This window comes from Molothrus aeneus, chromosome 14 (assembly GCF_037042795.1).
Source record: "Molothrus aeneus isolate 106 chromosome 14, BPBGC_Maene_1.0, whole genome shotgun sequence".
Classification (NCBI taxonomy): domain Eukaryota; kingdom Metazoa; phylum Chordata; class Aves; order Passeriformes; family Icteridae; genus Molothrus; species Molothrus aeneus.
In genome coordinates this window covers 15,626,080-15,652,489 of record NC_089659.1, presented here as the reverse complement: position 1 = coordinate 15,652,489, position 26,410 = coordinate 15,626,080, and the positions used below count along the sequence as shown (strand labels likewise).

Below are 26,410 nucleotides of genomic sequence, written 5' to 3'. Positions count from 1 at the left end.
TAATAGCACATGTTCTTCTTCAGCTTTTTAATCTGTTACTGATGGTGCAATTCAAGTATTCTAAAAAGAGAGGGAATTTAGGATAGCAGCATTTTTAGCATTTCATTCTGCAAGCTGTTATTACACAGATAAAAAGACAAAAACCTACCTGGTTTTTCCCCAAATATGGCAGAAGTTTTTTGTTCTCTTAAAGGAAAAAAATATTTCAAAGGAATGTCAGTATCAGATTTGATAATTATTTTAGAAATAAGCAAAACAAACACAAATACATTACCTGTGAGCCCAAAGGGTTAAATCAAACCCAATGTTCTCTCCTCAACAGTCTGATAAATACACCTGCAGTAACCTGTTTACTAGAAATGTGATTACATGTTAATTAGTGAAGAATGCAATTAAAAATATCAGGTGAATTTAGAGAGAATGGGACTTTCCTAAACACCATAAATGAAAAGGAAACTCCAAAAAATCTGGAGTGCAAGAGATGCGTTTTATTGTATGCCCGTTACGATGAGTAACACATTTAGAAATAATAATCCCACAGAACAGTGACAATCTTATTTTACAGCGTGTACATCATTTTTTACAGCCACATAAAACACTTATTTGTCTAAGAGATTTCCCAAATTTTAACTTTCTGAAGTTTAGAAATATAAAAAAAATTTATTCTCAAGGAACTGATTCTCATCTGGTGCAAAAACAAAATATGAACATTATCTGGAACACAAAGCCACAATATAGCATGAAGTTACAATTTCTCATGTGAACAGCTGTGTGCAAACATGAAGCAACTAAAAAAAGTAAAAAATACACATTATATGCATAACATTTATGACCAGGTTTTTCATTAAATAGCCCTAGACCAGCTCGTTATATAAGCGCCATTGGATTTGCAGCATGCTAACACAAAGCATTTTTAAAGGGATGCATATTTTAAATGTATACACTGTAAACTCAAGATCCACCTCCAAACTCTAGTGGCAGCAGGTTTTTCTGGTTAAATACTGCATATATACTTTCTTACAGATTGAAAATGCATGTTTATAGCATGGTATAGATCTTTTTTTAAAAGAATTGATTAAAAGGTGCAATTTTACGTCTATATGGAAAATTTCATATTACCAGGTAAGACAGTAACTGTCATACCTGTTAAGAACACTGCCCTAAAGAACTTCTAAGTACTTTGAATTTAATTAAAAAACCCCTACAGTTTTCAACTGTTTTTAATATTCTTTTTAGAGAAGACTTTAAAGTAGGAAGGAAAAAAATTAGTGTTGAGTCACAACACTATGAGCTGCATCCATTTTTATCCTTTAAAAAAAAAAGTCAAATTCAAAGTTAATTTTGTTATATGTGCCATACTGAACAACATTCAACTGTAGTTTCAGATAAAAAAGGGAAATTATATACATATACATCTTTAACCCTAGCACCAGAACACCACCTCTGAGACCATAACATAATGCTCTATTTTAAACATCATATCCTGCAATAAAATAGGTTAGCAGCTTTGAAAACCAGTAAAAAAATGCTTCTTGGACCTAAACTAATAAAGGAAACCAAAAAGTTTCCCTGTGAAATGTTTAAAAACAAAAACCAAACCAAACTGAACAAGGGACACCCCCCCCCCCCCCCAGATAATTTTGCCAGTTCTGGAATTCAGTTTCTAGGCACAATTGAAAACGTTGTGATGAAGTGTCTGACTAAAACTCCCCGTTCCAAACTGCACAAGAAGTGAAGAGGGGGCTCCTTTGCAAACCCTCTGTAGCTCACCCCACCAGGGATCTGTTTCCATACTGGAGACACACGTTGGGACTGACAGAATGGGTCACACAATCAGCTCTGCCCTGTCCTCTAGACTCAGCAATGGCAAATACTGTTCACTTGGAGACATTCATCCATCTTTCTGCAAATTTAAGACATTCATCCATCCTCTGCATTCTCTAGTGCTCTTTATGTTCTGATCAGCAACAATCATAGGGCTATGAGTTCCCCTGCCAACCCTAATACTTTTTAAGACTTTTAATACAAAGAATGTAAAGTTATGGTTTAATATCAAGCTTTGAAACCAGGAGAAACAGTTCGTGAGATTTATTTTTTTCCCCAATTAGCATATGACAGTTCCTACATCGCTTCCTGCTGGAGCTCACCTATCACATGATGGCCTCTTTGTGGTGCCTCATGATGTGCTGATTTTTCTCGGAGGGCCTGCGGAAGCCCTTTTTGCAGAACTCACACCTGTGGGGGTAGTCTTTGGTGTGGATGGAGATGACGTGGCGCTTAAAGCCCGACGCGTCCGTGGTGCTGTACTCACAGTACTGGCACTGGTACACCTTCCTGCCACTGTGGGTCTTCATGTGCTTCTTCAGTTCGTTCTGCTGCCTGAAGCCCCTTTTACAGCGTTTGCATTTAAAAGGCAGGTCCTTGGTGTGAACGGAGAGGATGTGCCCACTGAGCACAAAGGGGTCGGAGGTTTTGAAGTCACAGTGCCTACACTGGTGGATCTTTTTCCCTTTATGGGTCTCACTATGCTTTTTGAGCTCCGAGGGCCGGTGGAAGCCTTTCTCACACACCTCACACTTGTGGGGAAAATCCTTGGTGTGCACTGAAATGATGTGTCGCTTCAGGTCGCTGGAGTTGGTGCTCTTGTGGTCACAGTGAGGACACTGGTGAGTCTTATGGCCTTGGAAGAGCTCGGTGTGCTGCTGCAGCTCCTTCTCGTCGGCGAAGGCCTGGGGACAGTGCTCACATTTAAAGGGCAGGTCGGTGCCATGTTTGGTTTTGATGTGAGTTTTCAGGTTGGACTGGTCAGCGCACCTGAACGCGCAGTGCTGACACTGGTATGGCTTTTCCCCCGTGTGGGTCCTCATGTGCTTTTTCAGCTCCGAGGGGTGGCGGAAGCCCTTCCCGCACTCCACGCACACATGAGGGAAGTTCTTGCTATGGACTGCCAGCAGGTGCCTGTTGAGCAGCCCCTGCTCTGCAGTCTCATAGTCACAATATTTGCACTTGTGGAGCTTGGGCTCCTTGTCCCTCAGGATGAGTTTATTGGAACTCAACGGGCTCGCCTCTCTGTATCTTCTCGTGTACTCTGTAAACTCGTGCGTTTTATCGACTTTATTTATAAGTTTATGGCTTTCCAGATGATTGTGGAAACTTACTTTTTTGTTAGTTGTAAAGTCACAGTCTGTACACTGGTATTTCTTCTTGATCATATGATCGGGATGGTTCTTCATATGCCTTTTCAAGAATCCTCTGGATTTAAATTTTTTCCCACAAATATGACAAGGGTAAACTGTTAAGGGCTGTCCATCAGGACCTATTATAACAGCTGTTTTTGAACAAACAAAAACAAGTTATGAAGGAAACACATTCACTGATTAAGAAGTTTTAAATCAGCCAAGTGCTGTTCAGATTCATGCACTTACACTTGCAGCAGAGAGAGAGTGGCTCAGTAGTTTAAAAACAACCAATCCACAGCACCTATAGTTTATATAGTTCTGTTTTAGAAACTGCTCAAACAGATCAGGAATATCACATGTGCACTGAATATAGCCACGGGTACTTTTTAATAGCTCGCAACATTCCAATGAATTGCATCAGCCCTGGGTGTGCTGACTCTGAATAGCAAAATATGACATTTTCTAGGCACAGAACCGGAGGGGGGAAGGACACAGGAAATACGCAAATCATCATTTATAGCTTTTAATTCTGCATCAGCTTAAAAAAGAGAAAAGGAATAGGACAGGAGTAAGTGGCACTCCGTGACAATACCGTAACCATCCAGTGTTTACCTGTTTGCCATTGCCTGGCCTCTCCTCTCCTCCTTTTCTTGGTTTTTTGTTTGAGCACTCTATTAGTGCTAATGCTATCACAAATCTGCAGGTACTGTGTTGCATTACCGTTTTTGTTTTCTAATCGTGTATCCAAGTTATTTCCTAGAAACAAAAATTAGACACCATAAAAAACCTTAAACAACTTGTTTCTTTGGGACTGACGACTGGAATTGCACAGCAGCATTATCTACTTCTTAAAAACAAGCACTGCCCATTCCTCTACCACAACATACATTAAAAAGAAGCGTGCTAGTGGGAACCACTATCTATCTTTCCTGGCAAAAGTCAAGGGTATGATTGCTTGAACACTGATTCATTTCTAATTATATTCCCTGATTTTTATTTAATTGGTTTTCACTTCATACAACTGCATTATCTCTTTTCTGTCTGCAAAACTACATTAAAAACTTGGCAGTGCCTCCCAACTTCCCCACCCCCTCCAAAGGCCTACAGACATCTAGAATTGTTTTCATTCAAAACAGTAGAGAAAGACTGTGGAGTCCTTCAATATCTAATTTATGGCTCATTCTTTGCATCTCTGATTAGGAGCACTGACACAGAAATATCTGTTTATTCAAAGACAGGTTTAGTTTTAATGCTGTTAAAAGTTCTCACCTGCCGCTTGACCATCTTCGTATCTTCGGGGAAGCCTCCTTTCATCTCCTGCAGAAAATGGTATTTTAGTCATTATAAAGTAATATTCTTTTTAAAGATGCTGCTTTTGAAAGCCTGATAATGAAAGAAAACTAACTGAGCTAATAATTAACAGATTAACACCATCCAAGTGGGATGTGCAGCTTGGTGTGTAATCATGAGCCTCAGGAACCAAAATCCCATCTCTGGGAGGAGTTAGTATCCATCCCATCTGTGTTTGCATGCTTACCCTGCTGCCTCTCCTGCTTTCCATTATTAATATGCTTTTTTCTGCAAATTTTTAACCTCATCTATTTCCTCAGATAGCAATGCAGAGGTTATCTGAAATGCACACTTTGCTCCTGAGATGGAAGCACGTTATCTGTCTAGAGTAGAAGGAGGCAGATAAGAGGACTTGGCCCTTATCAGCCTCTCAGCACAATGGAGTTTTGGAGATGCACATGGGATACCTCAGGAGCACATTCCTCATTTTGCACTGGAAGTATATGCTGCTATGTGCCAAAGCTCTGTGGTTCTGAAGCACTTTACCAGCCCAGCTGTTGGGCTCTCACCAAGGAATTTTCACCAAATTCCACACTAAGGAATTTTTACTAACTTGCTTAATTAATTGTATCAGAAACTATGGATAATTTGATACCCTCTTAACAAAATTTAACCCACCAAAATCCAAGGAAAACAATAGACAGAACTCACAATATCCTAAGACACACTATTTGAAAACAATCAGTTTTTTGTTTCTCACCTGGAGGACTAACAGGCTTAAAACATGTCTATAAACTGAAATTATTAGGAACATATTTACACATTTATTCCTACTATTCCCTTTTTACAGTCTTTCCCCCTTCCCCCTCCTAATGTAAAATACTTCAGGCTTTTCTTGTTTAAGATCTTCAACATTAAGATCTTCAAACCCCACATACTCTGTACATCTGAGCTGGGATCTGAAACAAAATCAAACTTCTCCTAACAAGCTTTCCTTTCTACTCCATGAAAGCCAACACACAGCAATCACTGGACAGCAGAGATCAGGAGCTGCTTCCAAACCCCAAGAACGAGGTGAGGTCATCCCAGAGATGCTGGCAGCTGGATGAGGGAGGAAATAATGGCAGGGATTTTCAGGAAAGAAGCACAGGTTCCTACCGTAAGCAGCAGCCCAAGCAACGGGGACAAACGTTTTATTCACGCCGGCGTCCTCAAGCTGGGTGTCTGGAAGGGATGTGGCTTCTTCTTCCCCTACAATAACTTCCATATAAACTTCATCTGCTATTTCAGCACAGCCTGGATGAGGGGAGGAGAATAAATTTTTAATTTTATTCTGTCTTTACAAATTTTTCCTTCATTTAATTTGCTCTCGCTCTGATTGATACCCATTATAAATTAATTTTCTTCCTTTGGCATTTAGGGGATCATTGCTTACTCAGATATTCCTTTAAGAGAGAAAACATTTATCAATAAATACTAATCCAAAACAAACACCCACAAAATTTCCAATAGACAAACTCATGAACTTGCAACTGATGACATCTGCCACTTTTTCAGAAAGCTTCTTAATTCACAACAGGAAAATAGAAAAATAAGAAGTTTGACTAACCTCATTAACTTCATCCATGGACATGTTAATTTAATATAAATAATTAAATGACTGCACGCAGTATGCACAAAGTGCATTATCCACATAATTTTAAAATAATTATAGCCTGCCTTTTTTTTTTAGGGAAGATGAGCTTAGTTTTCTACTACTTCAGGCTGAAGAATCCTTCAGAAAATAATTTAAAATGTCCTTGAGAATGATGGTTATATGGTTGTACAAACGGCATGAGAAACAAAAACATTTCTTATTGTGCTTACTAATATCTTCATCTTCCTGAGAAGAGTCCTTAACAGCCATGTAAACCATTTTTTCTCGCTGCATTCTCCCAACACCTCCTTGTTCAATGACTCCAGCTACAGAATGGCCATTGTGAAAGTCACTCTCAGTGACAATTTCTGTCCCACCTCGAACAAAAAGAAGTTACACACATTAAGTCAATGTGAACAAAGCCACTGGTAAGAATAATGTCAGATCCAAGTATGTTTTTGACTGGCTGGGACCACCTCCCTGAGAGCAGCTCGGAGAACAGCCCTGCTGGGAATTATTGCTCAGCCATCAGAGATCCTGGCTCTCCCTGCTGCTGCATGAGCAGTCTGTCCCTTCTGTCCCTTCTGTCCCTGGAGACTGAGAACCCATCCCCAGAGGAACAAAGTGTATTTGGGAACAAGGCCTGGGAATGATCCAGGGGTTTCAGCTCCAAGAACAGCCAAGAGGGGGATTCTGCTTTTTCAGGGACACAGGTGAGTTGTGCATCCCCTCAGAGCACAGGGATTGCTGGTCTATCCATGGGGAAAGGGAACTGCAGAGATTTCTGAGTCCCCTGGTTCATCTGCAGCCCCAGAATTCCTCCCCTCTCTCTGCAAAGGCCACCAAAGGCTCCACCAACAAAAGGGATCCACTCCAGAGGCTCTGCTGTGCTGACACACTTGTATCTTGCAGAGTCAGAGAAAAGCAGCAGCTGAAAAAACAGCTGCAGACACACAACCACTTCTACATTTGGGCTTTGGCTGCCTGAAAATAGCCCAGCTAATCAAAAAAGAACTTGAGCCTAATCCACACCCAGCATTTGTGCATCTGGGCAGCCTCCAAAAATGTCACGTTCTACAGAACACTCCAGTCACTGGATTATGTGCAATGAAGAACAAACACAAAGACCCTGAAACACTTCACACTACTGAAAGAATAAACAGGATTTCAAGGTACCTATTTCAACATCATCTTCAGCTTCAGCTTTAAATATGTAGACTTTGATAACTTCTGAACCAAAGCCATCATCTTTAGCAACATCATCATTTGCCACCTCGGTACTGATCTTCAAGGGAGTGCTTCCTATATGGTCCAATTTCTCTCCAACATCATCCACTGCAAAGAAAAGAGAATAATAATGAGGTTCAAACACATTTTTAGAAGTCAAAGTAATCAGTAGCATGATTTTCTCCACTATTCTCCCCATGCACAGGAAACGTTTGTATCCATAAGTGGCCTTTAAAAGCAGCTCATCTCAAGAAACTTAAGAGATTCCAGAAGTTCAGTATTTTATTGCAACTCAGGAAACACAGCAGGAATTACAGAATAAAGGACACAAGAGGGAGCTTGTCATCAAAGGGAACGAGGAAACTGGCTATGGCTGAAACTATTACTCTTAGAAAGCAAAAATTTATCAATAATTAAAATTAAAGATCTCTAAAAAAGCATTCAAAATTAACCCAGAATTGCCTGTTACAGTGTAAGAGTTCTCAAAAGTTTCACTCTGATGCACAGTGACTAAAATTTAGTGGCTGAAACTCTTGAGGAGTGTGATGACTGGAGTATATTCCCAGCTAAAGAAGTAAGCATCAAAAATCTGACTGTATCTTCTTCCTCAAAGAAATGATGATTTTATCTACTTTATCACTTGAAACCATACACATTAATGAAGATTAATGCATGATATACAGCTGATTAAAAGATGCAGTGACAATAAATCCAAATTCTACTATGAGAGTTTGACTTCTCATTCTTGACACAGCTCACTTGCTGGTTATTTGGTTTATACATTCAAAATGCTAATTTAATTTCTAAGAAAAAAAAATACATCCAAACTATTAAAAGCAACATATTTTAATAAAAAGGGCATTCACAGAGATGACCATAGATACAGCTCACATTGGCAGCCCAGAGGTACTGAGCTCAGCATCTCCCTGACACATGTACTGACACACTTCTCACTGAGGATAAATTCAGCTCCTGTGCAGATGGTCAACACAGACCTGTGCAGTGCTGAACACCCACTGAAGTCCTCTAAATAGAGGAGAACCCCACAAAATGTAGGAAAAATCTGAATGAAACACATTCCAGGGAAACAGCATCTTACTGTAACATTAAAGTATGTGTGCACTAAGCAAAGAAAAACTCCTTAAAATGAACAGAGATGTGACAGCAGAGCTTCCTGACTCCATGGGGATGCCAAGGCCCTGATCCCTGGGAGAAGCCCAGAATCCCAGGCTTACCTGGGATGGCTGCAGTGGTCCCCAGCCCCCTCCCAGTTTCCTGCTCTCAGGAAGAGCTCCCAGGAGCTGCTTTAACCCCCCTGAGCACTGGGCTAAACTGGAGTCCCTCTAATGCTGGGGCAGTCCCTGGGGTGGGAAGGAGAAGGGGCCTCTCCTGCAGCAGGGCAGGGGAATCCAGCCCAGCAACCCCACACTAAGCTCTTCCCACAGACACCACCCAGCCCACAGCACTGGGAAACCTCATTTCTACTCAAAATCCTGGGCTGCACCAGGTGAGTACAGAAGTTACTGAGGACAGAACTGGATAAAATGTAGGGAAGTACAAGTAAATATCTGGTTTTGTTTTAGAACCTTTGTGAAGTCTGTACTTTGGTGAAAATTCATATTCTGAGTTGGAAGGGACCCGCAAGGATCATCAAGTCCAACTTTTAAGTGAATGATCCATATGGGGACTGATCCCACAACCTTGCTGCTATCAGCACCAGGCTCTATAACCTGAAACATATTAAGGAAAGCATTTTAAAATGCTGGTTTAGCTGTTTGGTGGGGTTTGGGTTTTTTTTTTGGTAACTAACGGATTAATTCCATTGCTGAAAAAGTGTCCAACATGGATCAAGAAAAAAAAATTTCTCAGGAAGACTGGAAAAAAAATTCTGTTTTTTTCTTTTTTTAATTAAAAAAACTCTCTAAATATCCACTGAAATCAATGCCAGGAACATCAACACCTTAATGAGTGAGAGCCTGCCATGTGCAGCCTGATGTTTGTGTGACCTGGGAACCCCCAGAGCACAAACACTGAGAGAGCCACAACAGAGAACCTGAATATTCCTCTGACACTCGACTTTCCCAGCACCAGGTCATTAAACCCTTTTATATCCCCTGGGGGAGTGTTACTGCACCTGCTAATTGACATTTTTTAAGCTGCCAGAATGGGGTTGTCAGAAGACAGAAAAGTAGAGATGCTGAAATTCCCTTATCTTGGAGTAAGTATTTCCATACATTTACTGAACAGGAATTTATTAAAGACTTTTTTTTTTTTCTGCAAGGCTTTTAAAGTTTATCAAAGTCTCTCATGCATGTTCTGGAAAATGATAAATATAAGTTTAATTAGATACAATGACCATTCCCAGTGCATGTGTGAGTGTTGGAAGGACTGGAGGTAATCCCCAGTACAAAGAGGGATTATATACCCAGCTATATGAATGCCAAAAAGAGTATTTCAAACTCACAAACCCTGCCAGTTTAGAACTGGGAGGTGGTAATAAAGTTCTTTTCAAAGCTGCAACTCCAGCAACACCATTTTTTTTCTAAACTCACATATTTTATAAACATAACACATTACCAGTGTAACAGAAATGAAGTTACTCAACAACAGCAATTTCCTGCTGAACAGGGGAGTTACCACATGTGTGACAGGAAGTTTTCTTTCTGGAAAAATTTCCAATTATTTAACTAATATTATGTGACAGTGACTGTGCACCACTATGGGGCTGGTGAAATAATGTAAGAAAAAATCCCACAATTTTAGATAGTTACCAGAACATCAACTGCAATGCAATAAAAATTACATGAAGGAAAAAAATGAGGAATTTTTCAACTTTTGTAAGAATGTTTTCAGCAAAAGAAAACCCCAAAACCTGAATATAGCATGTACACTCACACACTGTGTTTTACTATTGCCTGTAAAGCCCCCAAATCTTCAAGATCCTTTGAAAATACAGAGTCCTGTTATAGAGGGGCAAACTTTCAACAGTATTTGTAACATTTGTGGTTACTTCTACACCATCACCATCCTGTGTATTCTTGAAAAAATTCAGTCTTTACAATTTAAGCGAAAGAAATGGAAACCTATCAGGAAGTTTGGGCATCCAGGGCCTCTGGGATCACTTTTCTAAAACAGCAAATGTGCAATATAGCAAAATTTGGAAAATATCATCTGGGCTCAGAAAATGACATTAATATAGACTATTATCTGTAAGATGTTGCTTTTTGTTGCAAACATAACAAAACACACTGAATTGGCAATTTCTTTTGCTTAAAGTCCTGTCTTATCTGAAGTAAATCTCATGGCTTCCATCTACCTTTTAAACAGATTTAAGTAAAACAGCACAGCAGTAATCTTTGTCAGGTTCCAAAATATTATTGTTTTTCAGAACAGCTCATGAAAATATTCTGTTGTCTAAGTAAGATGCCTTCAATCACTGCTAACCCATCAGTGCTAAATTCTGTGCTGCTTTCCCCAGGGATAGCTCAGGGGAACAGGGACTGCTTGATTCCTTTCTGTCAATGGAATATCAAAGTGTCTTCCAGCTCTGACTCACCCACCAGAAGCACTACATGTTATTATCTGGTCCCTTAAAATAAACTGAAAAAACACAACAGAGAACCTCCATAAATAGATGCTGAATCCTCCTGAGTGAACAAGCTTTAAAGGAAAACTCAGCACACTCCCAGTGTTAAACTTACCTGCTAGGCTGTTTTCAGGTGTGTGATGTCCAGATTCACCGTGGATTGCCAGCTCCCAATCCATGTGATGCCTCACATGCACTATGCTGGTGATGCCACAGCCACCAGAGCAGCAACACGAGGGCAAGGTAAGTCCCACAAGGCTTTGACAATCCTCCGGGTTTTTCTAATGTCTGATCTACTTAAGTCCCATAGGTTCAAATAGAGGAGTAGGAATCCTAAAATGTTTAGCAAATGAGGCAACAGTGTAAGACACTAAAAAGGAGGTGTTGGTGGCACAGTACCTTAGCCCCGGGCCAGCTCCAGTGTGGGTCAGTGGTGGCTTTGAGGTCACCAGAATAGTGCATGGGGCCGGCACGCGGAGCGGGGGCTGGCAACCCGCTGTGGGTCTGAATATCGCAAACCTGAAAAACAAAAGAGGGGAGGCTTCAGCTGCACTGCCCACTGCCCCTGCAGCACGGCTTGTGCTGCTCACCAGCTCCATCTCACTCACAAGGCTGGGGTCAGGGGCCCACCACAGCGTTTGGGATTCAATTCCTTTTTATTGAGGTGTTCGGATGGCTTAAAGCAAAGAATCGCCAACACCCCGTGGTATTCGTGTTGTGAACGTGGCAAAAATGGGTTTGAAAAAGCAGCAGAACAGGGGAACAGCCTCAGGCTGGGCCAGGGGAGGTGGAGATTGGATACTGGGAAAAATTCCTTCATGGAAAGGGCTGTGCAGCCCTGGCACAGCTGCCCAGGGCAGTGCTGGAGTCCCCATCCCTGGTGGGATTTAAAAGCCATGTGGATGTGGCCCTTGGGGACACGGCCAGTGGTGGCCCTGGCAGTGCTGGGAGAATGATTAAACTCAGAGTAGTGATAATCTTCCAATGAAAATTTCCAATCACAAAATCATACACAGATAGTCACACAACTATCAAGATGAACTTAATATTGCCCAAATAGTATTTACACAGAAAATGTAATCAGCAGAAGTGTATAAAGTATCTACATGGGAATGTCACCTCAAAATGGTGAAAAATCACCTTTCAGTAAAGTCCCTTCCAACCCAACCCATTCTATGGCTCTGTCATTTAAGCTGTAACTCCCAACAAGCATAAGGGAAATTAAAACTGCACAGTCAGTTCCATACCCTAAAATGTCATATTTTGGTAGTTCCCACATGTGTTCAACAGAACAACTCATGGTATTCCCTAAGGGCATATCTGGCATTTTATGTAGTCTTCCCTTTTAATATGCTAAATTTCATTAGAAGACAACTGAGTATTTCGAAATTCTTTAGAAGTATCACTTAGGTGTGATTTACATTATAAAAACAGTTCAACAGTCCTATATATACACCCCAAATGAAATCTTATAAAATTCACTTTCTACAATATTGACAGCATTTGACAATTGAATACATATAAGTAAATAAAAAGTTTTGACCTGCTTGATAAATTGAGGCCTTTATCTATTCTACACAACACATTATCTGCATAAACAAAACAAAGTCAAGGGTAATATCTGAACAATAAAAAATATTAAAAGCTGCATAAGAATGATTCATCTCTGCTGACAAAAACACAACAGCAGACACTTTGTGGGGTCAGGCTGGCATCCCCAGCATAGCACAGGAACTTAGGAACACAACAGAGCTCAAAGACCTTTATCAGTGGTCCAGAGAAGGGGATCAGCTCTGCAGGTGCCCCTGAGCTGGGGAAGTGTTGATGCTGGAGGTGGGAAGCTCTGCACAGGCTGGATCCTGGGCTGAGGCCACTTGTGGGGGCTCACAGGTGTCAGGTCCTGCCCTGGGGTCACAACATCCCCCTGGAAAGCTCCAGGCTGGGGCACAGGGGCTGGGAAAGGCCCTGGGGGTGCTGGTGACAGCAGTGGGACACGAACCCAGGGGTGCCCAGGTGGGCAGGAGGCCAGTGGCACCTGGCTTGGGTCAGGAACGGTGTCCAGGGGATCAGGGCAGGGCTGTCCCCTGTGCTGGCACTGCTGGGGCACCTCCAGTGCTGGGGGCAGCTCGGGGACCCTCATGACCAGGGGGACATTGAGGGGCTGGAGTGAGTCCAGGGCAGGGAATGGAGCTGGGCAGGGAATGGAGCCCCAGGAGGGGCTGGGGGAGCTGGGCAGGGGCTGAGCCTGGAGCAAAGGAGGCTCAGGGGGGACCTTGGGCTCTGCACAGCTCCTGACAGCAGGGGACAGCCAGGGGGATCGGGCTCTGCTCCCAGGGAATGGGAACAGCCTCAGGCTGGGCCAGAGGAGGCTCAGGTTGGATACTGGGAAAAATTCCATCATGGAAAGTGTCCAACCCTGGCACAGCTGCCCAGGGCAGTGCTGGAGTCCCCATCCCTGGTGGCACTCAAAAGCCATGTGGATGTGGCCCTTGGGGACATGGTCAGTGGTGGCCCTGGCAGTGCTGGGAGAACAATTAAACTCAATAATCTTACAGCTCTTTTCCATCCTACACAATTCTATGACTGCCTTAATTTACATAAATGATTACTTAAACTCCTAGATGAATAATGTAGCTTCCAACTGTGACTATTCAGGCACATCACAATTATACATATATAAAAATTTAATTTGCTGAAAACTAGGTCTCAAAATGGCTTTGAGACATTGTGAAAGCCAAGCTTGAGAACCTGACAAATCCATGAATGTGTCAGACACTTGTGGGGCCATCAGGTAACTGAAAGCTTCAGATGCTCTGGTCTAAGTGCAGGATCATCAGCATCCATCACACTCATCTCTCCCAGAAGGAGTCCCAAAGATGACTGTACTTACAATGACAAGGGAAATAACCAGTTACAGAATACACTCATCCTAAGTACTCTGTCAGAAAGGAGGAATTTGTTCAGGGAAACAACTGACTGTAAAAATGGTGCTCCTTTTGTTACAAAAACACACAGGTTTTCTTTGTAGCAGGTCTAATTTGCTTTATAGACTCATTTTGAAGTTCCCTTTTCAAAAACCCCTCTTTTTGACTTCTGTTAGTGACACAGTAACGATGGAAAGCTTTAAAAATCATTGCTGTTCATCCTGTACTGAACAAAAACAAATATATGTTGCATAAGGGACATAAATGCTACAAGAGAGGGAAATCATTATAATCATGAATCAGTGGTGTCCTCTGTCATGAGATTTTTAATAAATGCAGCTTGTTGTGAACAGACTGACACTTAGACACACTTGGCATTGACTTTTTTTAACATATTGCATCTGACTAAATAAAATCTGTTTTGACCTGCTCACATTTCAATAAGTGATTTGAAGAATTAAAAAAATCAATTACTTGGAATATATTTTATCAAATTTGTGTAGCAGCAACAACTGGTACCTTGGGTATAATGTAAGCATTGAAGAAACACAAAGTACCCAAGGTTCTTTCAGTAGCCAACTTCAGCTACTGTCAACAGGATCATATGGAGTTGGCTGCTGTGGGAGCACTGGAATGTGTTAATGAGCCAATCCATTAATGAACCTGACCCCTTATTTCCAAGTTCAGGCCAGAAGAGCACAACAGCCAATGAAATACCTATTATAATTTTTAATACACTAAACAAACGACGTTTTGTGGACATATTGAGAAAACTTTGAGTTAGAGATCTTAAAAAACTATTTCTTAGTGGATTCTCCTGATTAAGCCAAATATGCTATTTTTAAATGAATCTACATAGCATTGTAATACACCTGTGGTGTTTTTTTAGAAAAAGTTATATATTCAAAATAAATTGAGTGTTTAACTTTCCAAGGTGTTTTTCTTAAATTTCCTAGAATATCCAGTTTCAGAAACACAAACATACACACCCACTCACTCAGCAGCATCAATGTCCTTCTCTTTCTTGTTGTATCAGTGATTTTGCATCAAAACCCCCGAATCCAGAGCCCAGGAATTAACTGGGCACCAGCCTATCCCCTGAGCGTTCCAAGAGTCCAGTTCCAGGAACTTCTCCCCACCAGAAGCTCCCTCCTGCTTCCATCTACCTCTGTGGACTTACAAGATATCATCAGGTAGTCTTCAGAAGTGCTCTTGCCGTCGTCGTCATCCTCGGTTTTGATGGTGACGGTGGAGCCAGGGACAGTCCCAGCAGCCTGGATGACAGCCTCCGAATCCGAGTTGGTCACCAGCACCTCCTCGGACACCATGGTGGGCGACTCGGCCCCGGCCACCGCGTCCTGCACCACGTGCTCCAGGTGTCCCTCGGGGCCCGTCACGAGGTCCGCCACAAACACCTGGTCGGGAACGCGCACGGTTTCTGTGATCAGGTCAGAGGCCAGAACGTGGTCGCTGGTGTCCAGAGCCTCCTCGATGGCCACGTCAGCCTCCAGCACGGAGTCGGGGACGATGACGCCCTCGGTGACAACGTCCGTCTCCGTGATGATGTCGGGCCCCTGGACCACCTCGGCTGCCAGGCCATGGTCAAGGGTTATCCCATCATCTGTGACCACGTCAGAAACCAGGACAGCTTCAGGGACTGACACAACAATGTGGTCTCCATCGATGTGAGCAGTGCCAGCCATCCCAGCCACTAGGGAACAACCAGGAACCGGGAGAAAAATGTTACAATGATTGCACCAGCAACTGGTTTGTCTAAGGAACGGAGTTATCACACAGGCAAGCTCAACACAGGTGGGAAAATCTGTTACTTCTCCACATCCTCATTTTGCATTTCGCCCAATAAACACTGTCCAAAGCAGCCTGTTCTGTACAAGTTAAGATAAACAAAACACACCACTTCAAGACATCATGTGGAGTTTGTCCCAAACTTAGGATCTGTTAAAAACTAAAAGCCAGTTTACAATTCAGTCTCTTTCTCTTTAATTCCCAGTTGGAAAACATTCCATTGCAGCAGCAATGTGAACCTTCACAGAATTCTTGCGTGACACTGGAAGTGTGGTAACAAACCATTAACTGCTGCTACAATAAAAGGACTCATCCTTTTGGACAGCAAGGGCCTTGTTAAAAATAAACACTCAGTTTTATGCAATATTTACAGTAACATTTCCAACAGCTTGCCACATCACAAGCAATGGCTGGAGGTAGAAATTTGGTTTTCATTACCAGACTAGACTGGCCAGTCATATTTGCAGACTACTTTTCTAGACATAACATAAAATGCACAGTGAACTATTTTAACACACAAACAGCAGTTTTAATCTTGAAAACACTCAATAAAATGGTTCTTATCAGAATTTAAAAAAAGAATTAACATTATTCAGTGTTGTAATTCAAATGAAAATATCTTGGTATAGACATGGTCCTTCCCAGTACCTGAGAAGATCTCCTGGATTTTACTCATTATTTTTAATAGTTAGAATGTTTACCAAAATCTTGCATGATCATAGTGTGAGGCATTTTGGATTCCTGTGTTTGCAATCCAAGACTTCCACCACCTGGATCCATATTCAGCCAAATTCATTCACAAACAACTGCAAAAAAACAAAAATGAGAATTTATGTTTAACAGTGTTCTGGTGTTGATCAGCTTTACTGGATTGATGTGTTACACTGACAAACACAGAGAAGTATTTACCCAAAAATTCAAGAAAACCATAAGCAACACTCCACACAATTCACTTTACTGCTTTATATTTTTTACCTTGGCATAATAATAAATATTAGCAATTGTGCACAAAGCAGCCTCTGCTCTGCCTGTCTACAGACTCATTAACTAATTATCAAGACTGGTGATTCTGGATGTGTGGAGCTACAATGAAGAAAGTGAAGAATTGTATGGGGAGTATCAATTTTTCCAATTCTTTCAAATATGAGACACTTCAAAACCAATTTTAATGTGTAAATTTAATTTGGGATGCTGGATCTCTTTGACAAGGTACAGCTACACAAAGCCACTCCCAGAGCAGGAGAAAGCATCTATCATTTGACAGTGTCCCCATAAAACACGAGAGAGGAGGATAAAATCAGCATCCCAGCATTGCTACCAAACCCTGAAATGTGGGGGTTCTGAATTATTTTGCAATTTGCTGCACCCCAAGGACTTTACACAAGTTCTCAGTGCAAAGTGACCCAACAGAATCACCCACAGGATCACAAAGATCTCAAGGCTTTCACAGGTGAAAAATCTCAAACCTAAAAAATCTCTGTTGCACAAGACTAAAATCTTGTACTTTTCTGCCCTCTTGTATCCAAGAATCAGAGAAAGTGACAGAATCCCAGAGCAAATAAGAAGTTTTAGAAGTTTTAGGAGCTGTGGGAGGTGAATGCAGTCAGAGCTCAGACCCACGTGACCTGAGTGGGGCAGAGAGGAGCAGGGAGTACAAATCTTTCAAGGTAAATCTCCAAAGCACGCTGCTTTCCTCTTGTAGCACCAACCTTGGTTTTGATCTCCTAGATCTCATTAGAGAAATTACTAGTGCCCCACTATGAGAACTTGTTAAATCTTACCATCTAAAGCCAAACTATGAAGGAAACTCCAATTACTTTGAGGTAGAACACACTTGACAATCAGGAGCCAGCACAGCCAAGGTCAAGCCAGGCTGCTGGAACAAAAGCCCAAAATCTGAGACAGCCCCAAGGCAGAGCCAAGGGCCCCAGGACCTCCCACAACTCCTGAGCTCCTCCAGCAAAGGTGCCCAGCGATGGCAACTGCAAGGAAAAGCCACCTATTCACACCAAGGAGGCTTGTATTCAAGAATACAAAAAAAGTCAAACATTATCCATGAGGAAAGTTGGCAAGGATTTTACTATTTCAATTCCACTTCAAAATCCAATTTTTTTCAGCATTGTAAGGATCACAGAGCAGCTCCAGAACCCCAATGCAATGCTCCATCACTCCCAAATTACCACCACAGCCATCCAAAATTCTCCCTGTAGCTAATGAATCCTTGCTAGAACAAAACAGAATGCAGCTCTAGGGCAGAAATAGCTCATTTAACTATTTCAGAATTAAAGGCAATATCTAACATTTCCTGACCACAGCCTTTTCAGAGAATCCTTTTTCTAGAGTAAATGGATATGAAAAATTATCTTAGTTTATATCAATCTGGGATTACAGGAAGAATAGGCTAGAATCTTTTTCCTTCTCCATATGCAACTTATTTTCTGATTAAATAATTAGATGCACAACTATATTATGTATTGTGACACACAGAAAAATTTTGTACAAAGTAGGACTATAAATTGAATTTAAATTTCTGCAGGGAAAGCAAATAATTATTAAAAGAGTATTTTCCTGGTAGTTAACAGGAGTAGAAAAAGAACCAAAGTTATGGGATGGCACCAGCAATCCCTTAAACTTCCCCTGAAATCAGAGATGGACGATGACACCCAGGCAACAACCCCACTGAAGCTGTACCAACGCTATGAAGAATGTTCCTGTAAAGCCTCACTGCAGACAAAGGACAGACTTGAATCAACCACACAACCACAAATGTATTTTTTCTATCAACCCTGGGATCTCCAAGGAATGCAGTGGCAGCAGGAAAAGCCCTTCCTGCTGCTGCTAAAAGAATGAACCCTGGGGGAGGCCCCAGCCCCGCTGGTTCTGCTCACAGGTTGCAGCAGTGCAGATGATGCAGTTCCACATGTCACACATGCAGGCAAATCTTGTTATTGGGAACAGCAAAAAAAATGCAGTGCAGTGATTAATTGTGGCTCTTCACAGCTTCCTCCTGTAGTACACTGTGTAACACACCCACACCACCACAGCCAGATCCAATCAGGGCTTTGGAAAGGGAGAAATCAGGCAGAAAGCCACAATTCCACACCCTGTCACAATCCCAAACTTAGCCCTTCCTCTCTTCCTCTAACTTGTAACAACTCAATTCTTCCTCTCCATTCCCCTTCTACTCTGGGTATTTAAAGACAGTGAAAATGTTTTTAGCATCAGCCAATAAAATATTTACTTTACAATATTCCATTAATTTTTTCATTGATTTTTTTTTGCTATCTTGGCTCAGGAAAGAGCATATTACCATCACATTCCAAAATGAGGAATTTCATGCAACCTACACTGAGACTCCCAGAGCAATGTCTCAAGGCTAAATTTTTAAAATATGCCTGTATTTGGAACAGTTTTGCTTTTCTGAAAAATAGCAGTTCTCTTTCTAATGAGCCTGAGGTTCATTTCAATCTATTTCAGCTCTTTATGCCAAAGCTCTTCCTTAGATGGGGCTTAGCTGAGACAAGCAATGACTTTTAGAGTAGAAGGGATATCTGACCTCTCTGACTACAACTGTAAATTACCTCTGCACATGGCAATTTTAAAATCAAGGGTAATGGTTGGCAGTTTGGAATGACCTAAGGACACGTAACAGCAACATTCAACTGAAAAACTGGTGGAAGTTCCCAGGATACAGTGATCTGTTCTTAGCTTACTCTTCCTAAAGAAAGTAACACAAAACAGCCAGGGATATTTTCATTTTAGAGAAAGCTTAAGAAAACACTCCAAATGCAAAGATATTCAGCAAAGCATTTTAAGGAGGAGGGATAACAACCAATGCTTCAGCACTTCTACCCTTCCCAGGAAAACCAGGGTGTCATTGGTGCTCCCAGGGGGACAGGGAAACTCCCAATCCCGGTGCCGGCTTCCAGGCATTGTTGCCATATTTCAAATGTGTATAACATAAACAATATTTCTACAGAACGCCAATTACAGCTTAAATACATGCTCTTTATTTATGGAGCTTTAGGAATGCATTTTGTGTGGTCCTGCAAACGTTAAGCATCTCCCCAGTTTATACACACCTCTATTCACAGTGGGTTCAGGTGGTGTATTTTCACATGAAGCCTAATTGCATGGTCAGCCCTTAATCTCTCCTTAAAAATAGTGGATTTTTTCTAGATAATTTACATCTTGTTTACATGCTCCAAAGGAAAACACAACATCATGTACTGCTGGTGTTTTGGTTATTCACAAGCTGCATATGAGATTTGCATTAAACCAAAAGGGCCAGGCTCAGACATGGAGCAATGGAACAATAAATAAACTTCTATGCCGTTGAAAAATAGGAACCAGATGCTGTGTAACCATTTAATTTCTTAACATTCAAGCTGAAGAACAAAAAATCATCCTTGCCTGATAACACGGTTTTCATTTTTTTCTGCCCCTAATTTTAATGCAGCAGCTGACAGAAAGGCAATGAGAAACGTCCTGCTTGTGCAGAAATCTTAATTAGAAAACCCCAATTAATAAAATAACGTGCAGGTTAACACAGACCCTCGGCAGAGAACAGACTGGGTATGAAAAACCAGCATATCCATTTTAAAGTCCTTTATTGTGTCCACCTAAAAAGCACCGCGACCACTTACACTCTAAATCCATTTAAAACGCCACAGACAAAACCAGGGAACGAGATTTTGTCTCGCTGCCTGAAACGCGCTAAAGCCACTTAAAACAAAATGATAAAAAATAAAATAGAAAAAAATAAATTACATCTACGCGTTGCACCAATAAAAGTTCACGTAGTAAAAATCAGGGGCAGAGCGGGCCGGCGGTGGCCGGGGCTGGAGCTGGCGGTGCCCGGGGCCGGGGCTGGCGGTGCCCGGGGCCGGGGCTGGCGGTGCCCGGGGCCGGGGCTGGCGGTGCCCGCTGCCGCCAGCGGCTCCCGGCGCTTCCCGGCGGCTCCGGCGCTTCCCTCCCTCCTTCCCTCCCTCCCTCCGCGCGTGCCCGGCGCGGGCGCGCCCGTGGTGCCGCCGGGGCGGGGGGAGGCGGCCAAGGGAGCGCGGGGACAAAGGAGCGGCTGTCCCGCGGCGGTGCGGGCCGGCAGGCGGGGGCAGCGCCGGGATAACGCCGGCCCGGCGGGAATAACCCGGTCCCGGCCGGGATAACGCCGTGCCGCGGCCCTGAGCCGCGGCCTCCCCGCCCCGCCGGCCCGGCCGACATCTTGTGTTCCGCCATTTTCTGCCCGCCCGCGCGGCCCCTCCACCGCCGGGCCCGCCCGCACCACCCGCCCGGCGCGGTACCGGCGGGCCCGGTCGGGCCTCCCCCGCCCGCCAGCCCAGGGACGGCCGCGGCCCGCAGCGACCGCGGCGGCGGTGCCGGAGCGCGGCCTGCGCGGCTCCACCGTGCCCGTGCCCGTGCCCCGGCTCACCTGTGCAGGCCCGGGGTGCGCCGGGCCCGCGGGACGCGCCGGGGCCGGGCCGGGCCTGGGCCCGCTCCGCCCGCAGCCTGGGCCGGGCGGCGGCCGCGAGCGCGCGCGGCCCCGCTCCGCTCCCCCCGCACGTCACGCGCGCCCCCGCGCGCCGAGCAGGCGCAGCCGCCGCCGCCCCCTCAGACCCCCCCGCGCCCCCGGCACCGTCTGGGGACCGCGGGGGGACCCCGCTACCGCCCGGGGCGCCACGAAGGGACCGCGGGGAGTCCTCTGCTCCTGCCCGGGGCACCGTCAGGGGACCGCGGGGGGACCCCGCTACCGCCCGGGGCACCGTGAGGCGACCGTGGAGGCACCCCGGGCACCGCGGGGGGCACCGCTCCCGCCCGGGGCACTGTGAGGGGCAGTGAGCGGAGTTCGGCCACACACCCGTCCCCGTGAGGGCAGTGAATAAAACAGTCAACATTTAAATAGCTCGGACAACAGTTCCAGTTCTGTGGGTCTCTTACCAGCGTGAAAACCCGACTTACCTGGTTAAACGTGACAAAATTGAGCCGAACTAGTTCGGATTCAGACATGAACCTTCTCATAACAAGCATAGCAACTTATAGTGGGAACTTTGGGTTACTCTTTGTCGTAAGATTGAGAGGCTGCTATACAAATCTGAGCAAAGAAGGACTTGGGCAATGCTTGGAGCCTGTTCCATGTCTTTTATTCCTTAGAGGAACCCAAAGCCGGAGCTGTGTTTCCAAGTAAAGTGTAAAGGCAGAGGTGGATTCCTGGGAAATGTGACCCAAAGCCCTGAGCTGCTGAGGGGGAATTGCTCAGAGCTACCTGAGGGAGTGCAGGGCTGCCCCTGCCTGGGGTTTAGAGGGCACCTAAACCACTTGGGCTGTGGGAGTTGGGTGACCCAAGGTGGACATCCTGAGATGGGGCAGCCCCAGGGGACCCTGCTGACCACAGCTGGAGTGCTGTGTCCAGTTTTGGGCTCCTTGGGACAGGAGAGACGTGGAGCTTCTATAATTCCCAGGAGATTCATCCTCCTGGACTTTCACCTCCTTAGAGAGAACTTGGAGACTTGTATTTGACCTTCCTCTCCTTTTTTTTCTTGTTTTAAAGAGTAAAGGCACAGAACACAGCACACACCAAATCAGTAGGAAAGCCATACCAGTCATTTTGTCTAGCTCTAGCAAGAGACAGACATTCTTACGACAAAATAATTTCAAACTGCCCAATGCAATTAAGGAGTGAAGGGGAAAATACCTGGAAAAGGTAATGACAAAATTGAACACTGGGGGAAATAGTGAGGGAGACTCAGTTTAGCCAGCTCTGCTCTTGCCAGCACCATGGATATTGACAGCACTGCCTTATCTGTTCCTCCTACTCCTTTTTGGAGCAGTGCTGGAGTATAAAATTGAACACTCACATTCTGTGGTCGCTCTGAGGTCGGTACAACAGAGCTGGATTGAGGTCAACAACCAGCACAGTTTGTCAGATTGTGGCACCACCAAGGCTGAGAAATGACAGAAAAAAGCAATTCACTGACACAGCTCTCTGACATCTTTGGATCTGAATTTTGGAGGTCAGAATGGCTTGAACTGATAGTCTGGGCTCTAAACAGATGTGCTAACTCCGTTTCTGTGTGTTTCTGAAGATAAGAGAGGAAACCAGAGTCGCTTCTTTTATTTCTGACAGAAGTTGCAGCAGTAGAGGTAAATCCAGTGAAATTTGCCCACTTTGCATTTTCATTACATTGAGGAAAAACCAAAGATCAAGAAACCCTTTCTAAAATCCTTAACATTTTGTCATATAGTTTCACATATTACCTAATACTAAGGAAAATGATTTAACAGAAATCACAATGTAACGTGCTTCAGACTTTTTGGAAAATGGGAAATAAATCCCAGTCTTTAGTCTCTTTTATTTGTTACTTAGTGGCAAGGTAGTCAATCTTCCATAGCTTCATTTTCCTCCTTTATAAAAAAGTTACAAAGCAAGCCAGGGCAGTTGGGATCAACACAGAAGGAAGATAAAGCAAAGAAGACAAGGGACAAGGGAATGGGTCTGTAGGTATTTGCTAAATCTTGGGACAGAGAGAGGCCAAGTCCTTGGCTGTGTTTGCACCACACTGCCAGGGCCAGAGCCTTGTGTGCTGCAGAATCAGGGCTCCACCAGGGTTTGTTTCACAATTATCCTCGATGCCTTCTCTTTGCAGTAACTTAGTGCTCTCTAATAAGCATGGCAGGTTCCTCTGTGTCCCAGCAGGGTCTCACTGCTCTCTCAGCACCGGCATTGTCCAGTGATCACGCAGCATTCCAAGACATTTCTGATACAGGATGCACTTGTTCTTAGTATCTCTGTAAAGAGATTAGAATTAAATCAACACCGTGACACACACTCCCCAGTATGCTTGCTATTAAAATAATCTGTATCTAATCAAACTACATTTTTATATATTTCTTTTCATAGTATGTGCTGCTTCTGAGTGCTCACTCACCAAGAGCTTTGGAAGATGATTTTCATGCAAATAACTGAAAGCATTACCACTGTGTGCACACAAACTGGAGCAGCTTTGGAAATATTTGAAAACATTTCAGCAGGGTCTAACATTCCTGAAGAAAACACCTGCATAGTGAAAGGTGGCTGTAGGCTTTCTGTTAGCTCACATCTTAGTGACAAACACTATCAATTTAGTGATGATTTGTATTCAGTACCAGGATGGATGATATAATTAATATGCAGGATATGTAATTAATATGCAGAACATGTCATTAATATGCAGAACATGTCATTAATATGCAGGGAGATGTGATTGATGCGTACCCGGTACTGTCTGGCCTCTGGATACACTGGATAAGGCAAATCCTTCCTGGGATAGTCAAACTCTTCCCGCCGGGCTCGGGACTGAGGGAAATAATCTGTTGCTGGATCTGCTGTCCTTAGAGGCTGAGCATACACGGGACTGTGCAAAAGAGAAAAAGGTTATTAAACCTTATCATAGACTGCAAATTGCACAAAAGGACAGTTTAAACTGAAAAATAAAAATATTAAAGCTCACTACTGCATGCACAGCACTGAGGCAGTAACATCTCAGAGGTCTTTTAAGTTCATTTTACTGTCAAGCCCTCATCCTGCAAACAGAGAAGACTGAATTTATAGAAGCAGCTTTCTCTTTAAGCTTTTATTTTCTTTTCACAACAAACAATGCCACAGTACCTAATTTTCTATATTCCTACAATCATTTTCAAAGCATTTTAAATCCACCATAGCTATACCTTCAACATTGATATTGAAATAACCAGCCCTCCTCGAGGGACTGAAACAGCAGCAAGCTCCAGCCTGTCTCTGCAGCAGAGCCCTGCTACGTGTGAGGAGACTGCTGTGCTCTCCCTGAGCTGCACCCTGGCAAACAAGTTCTCTGCAGAAGTTGCAGTAAGAGCTGCAGCAGTTGGTGCTGAGGGGGATTCAAGTGAGGAAGCACAAGCAGGGAGCTGTGATTCTAAACAGGAATGAAATCAATGCCTCTGGGATTAGAGGAAAACCAGAGAAGCCTCTGGATAAAGCAGTATTTTGGGATTTGTATGTGAATAATCCAGTCAAAAGCTTTTCCATTTACTGGACCCTTGTTGCTTGCTGTGCCACTGGCAAAGCTGCAAAGTCATTCTGAGTCTCCAAAGCAGGGTATAAAGTGAGAATAAGCACAAAAGACAAAAAATAACAGCATACCTGTAATCCTGCCTTTGATTTGTGATTGAGGCATCATTAAAATCTTCTCTTTTCAGTACAGCTTTTGGAATTTGTCCAACCCAGGCATCCTGTGTGTAGGGATCAGATGGTTGCACAGAGAAAAATGACAACAAATTAGAATAACCAGCTCTCCAGGTACAGAATGTTAGAAGGTATAAACCAGTTTTTCACTTATAAAATACAATGTCTAGGCTACAACTCACAGTCTGGGGTGTCAGAAAGCCCTAAGTCCTGCAGCTCTGACCCAAAAAGATTCCTTTTACAAAGGGTTTTTTTCCCTACCAAACTGCAGGATTGGGTCTGATTCACACCTTGGGGACAACAGCATCAGCAGGACTAAATCTGAATTAGTTAAAAATTGAACAGCACCATCTCCTGGTAAAGGCAGGCTCAGACCTGCTGCATTGCCAAGCTATTGATACTCTACAGATGGATTTAGCAGAAAATCATGTAGCAGACTAGATTATTTTCTCCCTTTTCTCAGACAGCCTTCAATGTCTCCTTCTCACACACTGTGTGTTCCTTAATATGTAAAATAATCCCTTGAAGTATCAAATGAGGAAATGAACACACACACACACAAATACTCCCTTTCCGTGATTCTTTGTATTTTATATTGATTTTTTTTAATGGTATTTATCCATCTTTTCTCTTGACACCCACTAGTTCAAGCCATGATCTCTACTACATCCTGCCTAATGGAGAAAACAGGCACAGCAGAGCATGATCTCTTTTTAAAGCTGGTCTTCTTACTGGCCAAGAATGGAAATAGCTGTTTGAACATCCTGTAAAAATAATCCCTAGTTCTTTGTTTTCTCCTATGCAAATTAGTTTCACTTAATCCTTGATGACAAGTTTCACCTTCTCACGTGCATTCAGCTGATCTTGGAAATCAAATGCTAGGAGACTTTAAAGTCAAATTCCCTATTTTGGGAATTTAATTCAAATTTAAAGTCAAATTAAATTTGACTTTAAAGTCAAATTCCCTATTTTTATATTTGTTTTGCTATTCCCATTGCATTGAGCTGAATCCCCAGGGGCTGGGGGCTGTGCTGTGCCCCCTGTGCCATCTCTTACCTCATCTGGCTGATGGTGCCCTGGGCTGGCAGCTGTGTCAGTGCTGAATGCAGGGTTCTGCTGTGCTCCACTGTGTGGAGCCTTTGGCTGCTTCCTGGGGGAACAATGGCAATTCAGAGCTTTAGCAATGCTGAAGGTCCTGACAGATGTTTTTTGTGCTGCAGATTGCTTCAACAGCCATGTCAGAGCTTTAGATGTCCTGTGGCAGTGGCTGTACAAGAGCTGGGTATTATTACAGCTTTTCTATGTCAGAGCAAGGGCCAGTGACACACTTCTGGGGCTCAGTGACAGAAGAAAAAACCCATATTGTCTGTGTACTTGGGAGAGGTGTCACTGGGAAAAAGTGATGAAAGCAAAAAGCAGCTCAAATTGCCAATATCTGAGACCCAAGAGTGGAAGGAATTGTATTTAAACACCAAGCCTCTTGTCAATAGTTATCAGTCTTGCTCCTTTTTTTTTTTTTTAACTTGTGGAAAAAAATCCCTAAGAGCAAGTAAATCAGAAACACACATT

The 26,410-nt window shown here is 43.3% G+C and overlaps 1 protein-coding gene and 1 long non-coding RNA gene across 4 annotated transcripts; both read right to left on the bottom strand.

The window, feature by feature from the left end:
• Positions 1 to 468: 468 nt before the first annotated feature.
• ZNF711 (zinc finger protein 711) lies at positions 469 to 21,159 on the bottom strand. 3 transcript variants are annotated; one of them, XM_066559730.1, is made up of 9 exons: positions 21,077 to 21,159; positions 16,350 to 16,454; positions 15,023 to 15,553; positions 7,282 to 7,440; positions 6,336 to 6,482; positions 5,628 to 5,765; positions 4,449 to 4,496; positions 3,792 to 3,935; positions 469 to 3,328 (listed from the first exon to the last, which is right to left on the bottom strand). In XM_066559730.1, the coding sequence occupies exons 2-9, from the start codon at positions 16,426 to 16,428 to the stop codon at positions 2,151 to 2,153; spliced, it is 2,424 nt and encodes an 807-aa protein (XP_066415827.1). In that variant the 5' UTR covers positions 16,429 to 16,454; positions 21,077 to 21,159; the 3' UTR covers positions 469 to 2,150. The 3 variants fall into 3 exon arrangements, with proteins under 3 accessions (XP_066415827.1, XP_066415828.1, XP_066415829.1); XM_066559731.1 differs by having other exon boundaries at positions 3,900 to 3,935; XM_066559732.1 differs by lacking the exons at positions 15,023 to 15,553; positions 16,350 to 16,454; positions 21,077 to 21,159 and adding an exon at positions 11,034 to 11,345.
• Positions 21,160 to 23,014: 1,855 nt separating this feature from the next.
• Positions 23,015 to 25,948, bottom strand: LOC136562756 (uncharacterized). The gene is made up of 4 exons (XR_010784562.1): positions 25,898 to 25,948; positions 24,800 to 24,888; positions 23,897 to 24,035; positions 23,015 to 23,430 (listed from the first exon to the last, which is right to left on the bottom strand). It is a non-coding gene; the product is annotated as an uncharacterized lncRNA (long non-coding RNA).
• Between the last annotated feature and the right edge of the window lie 462 nt (positions 25,949 to 26,410).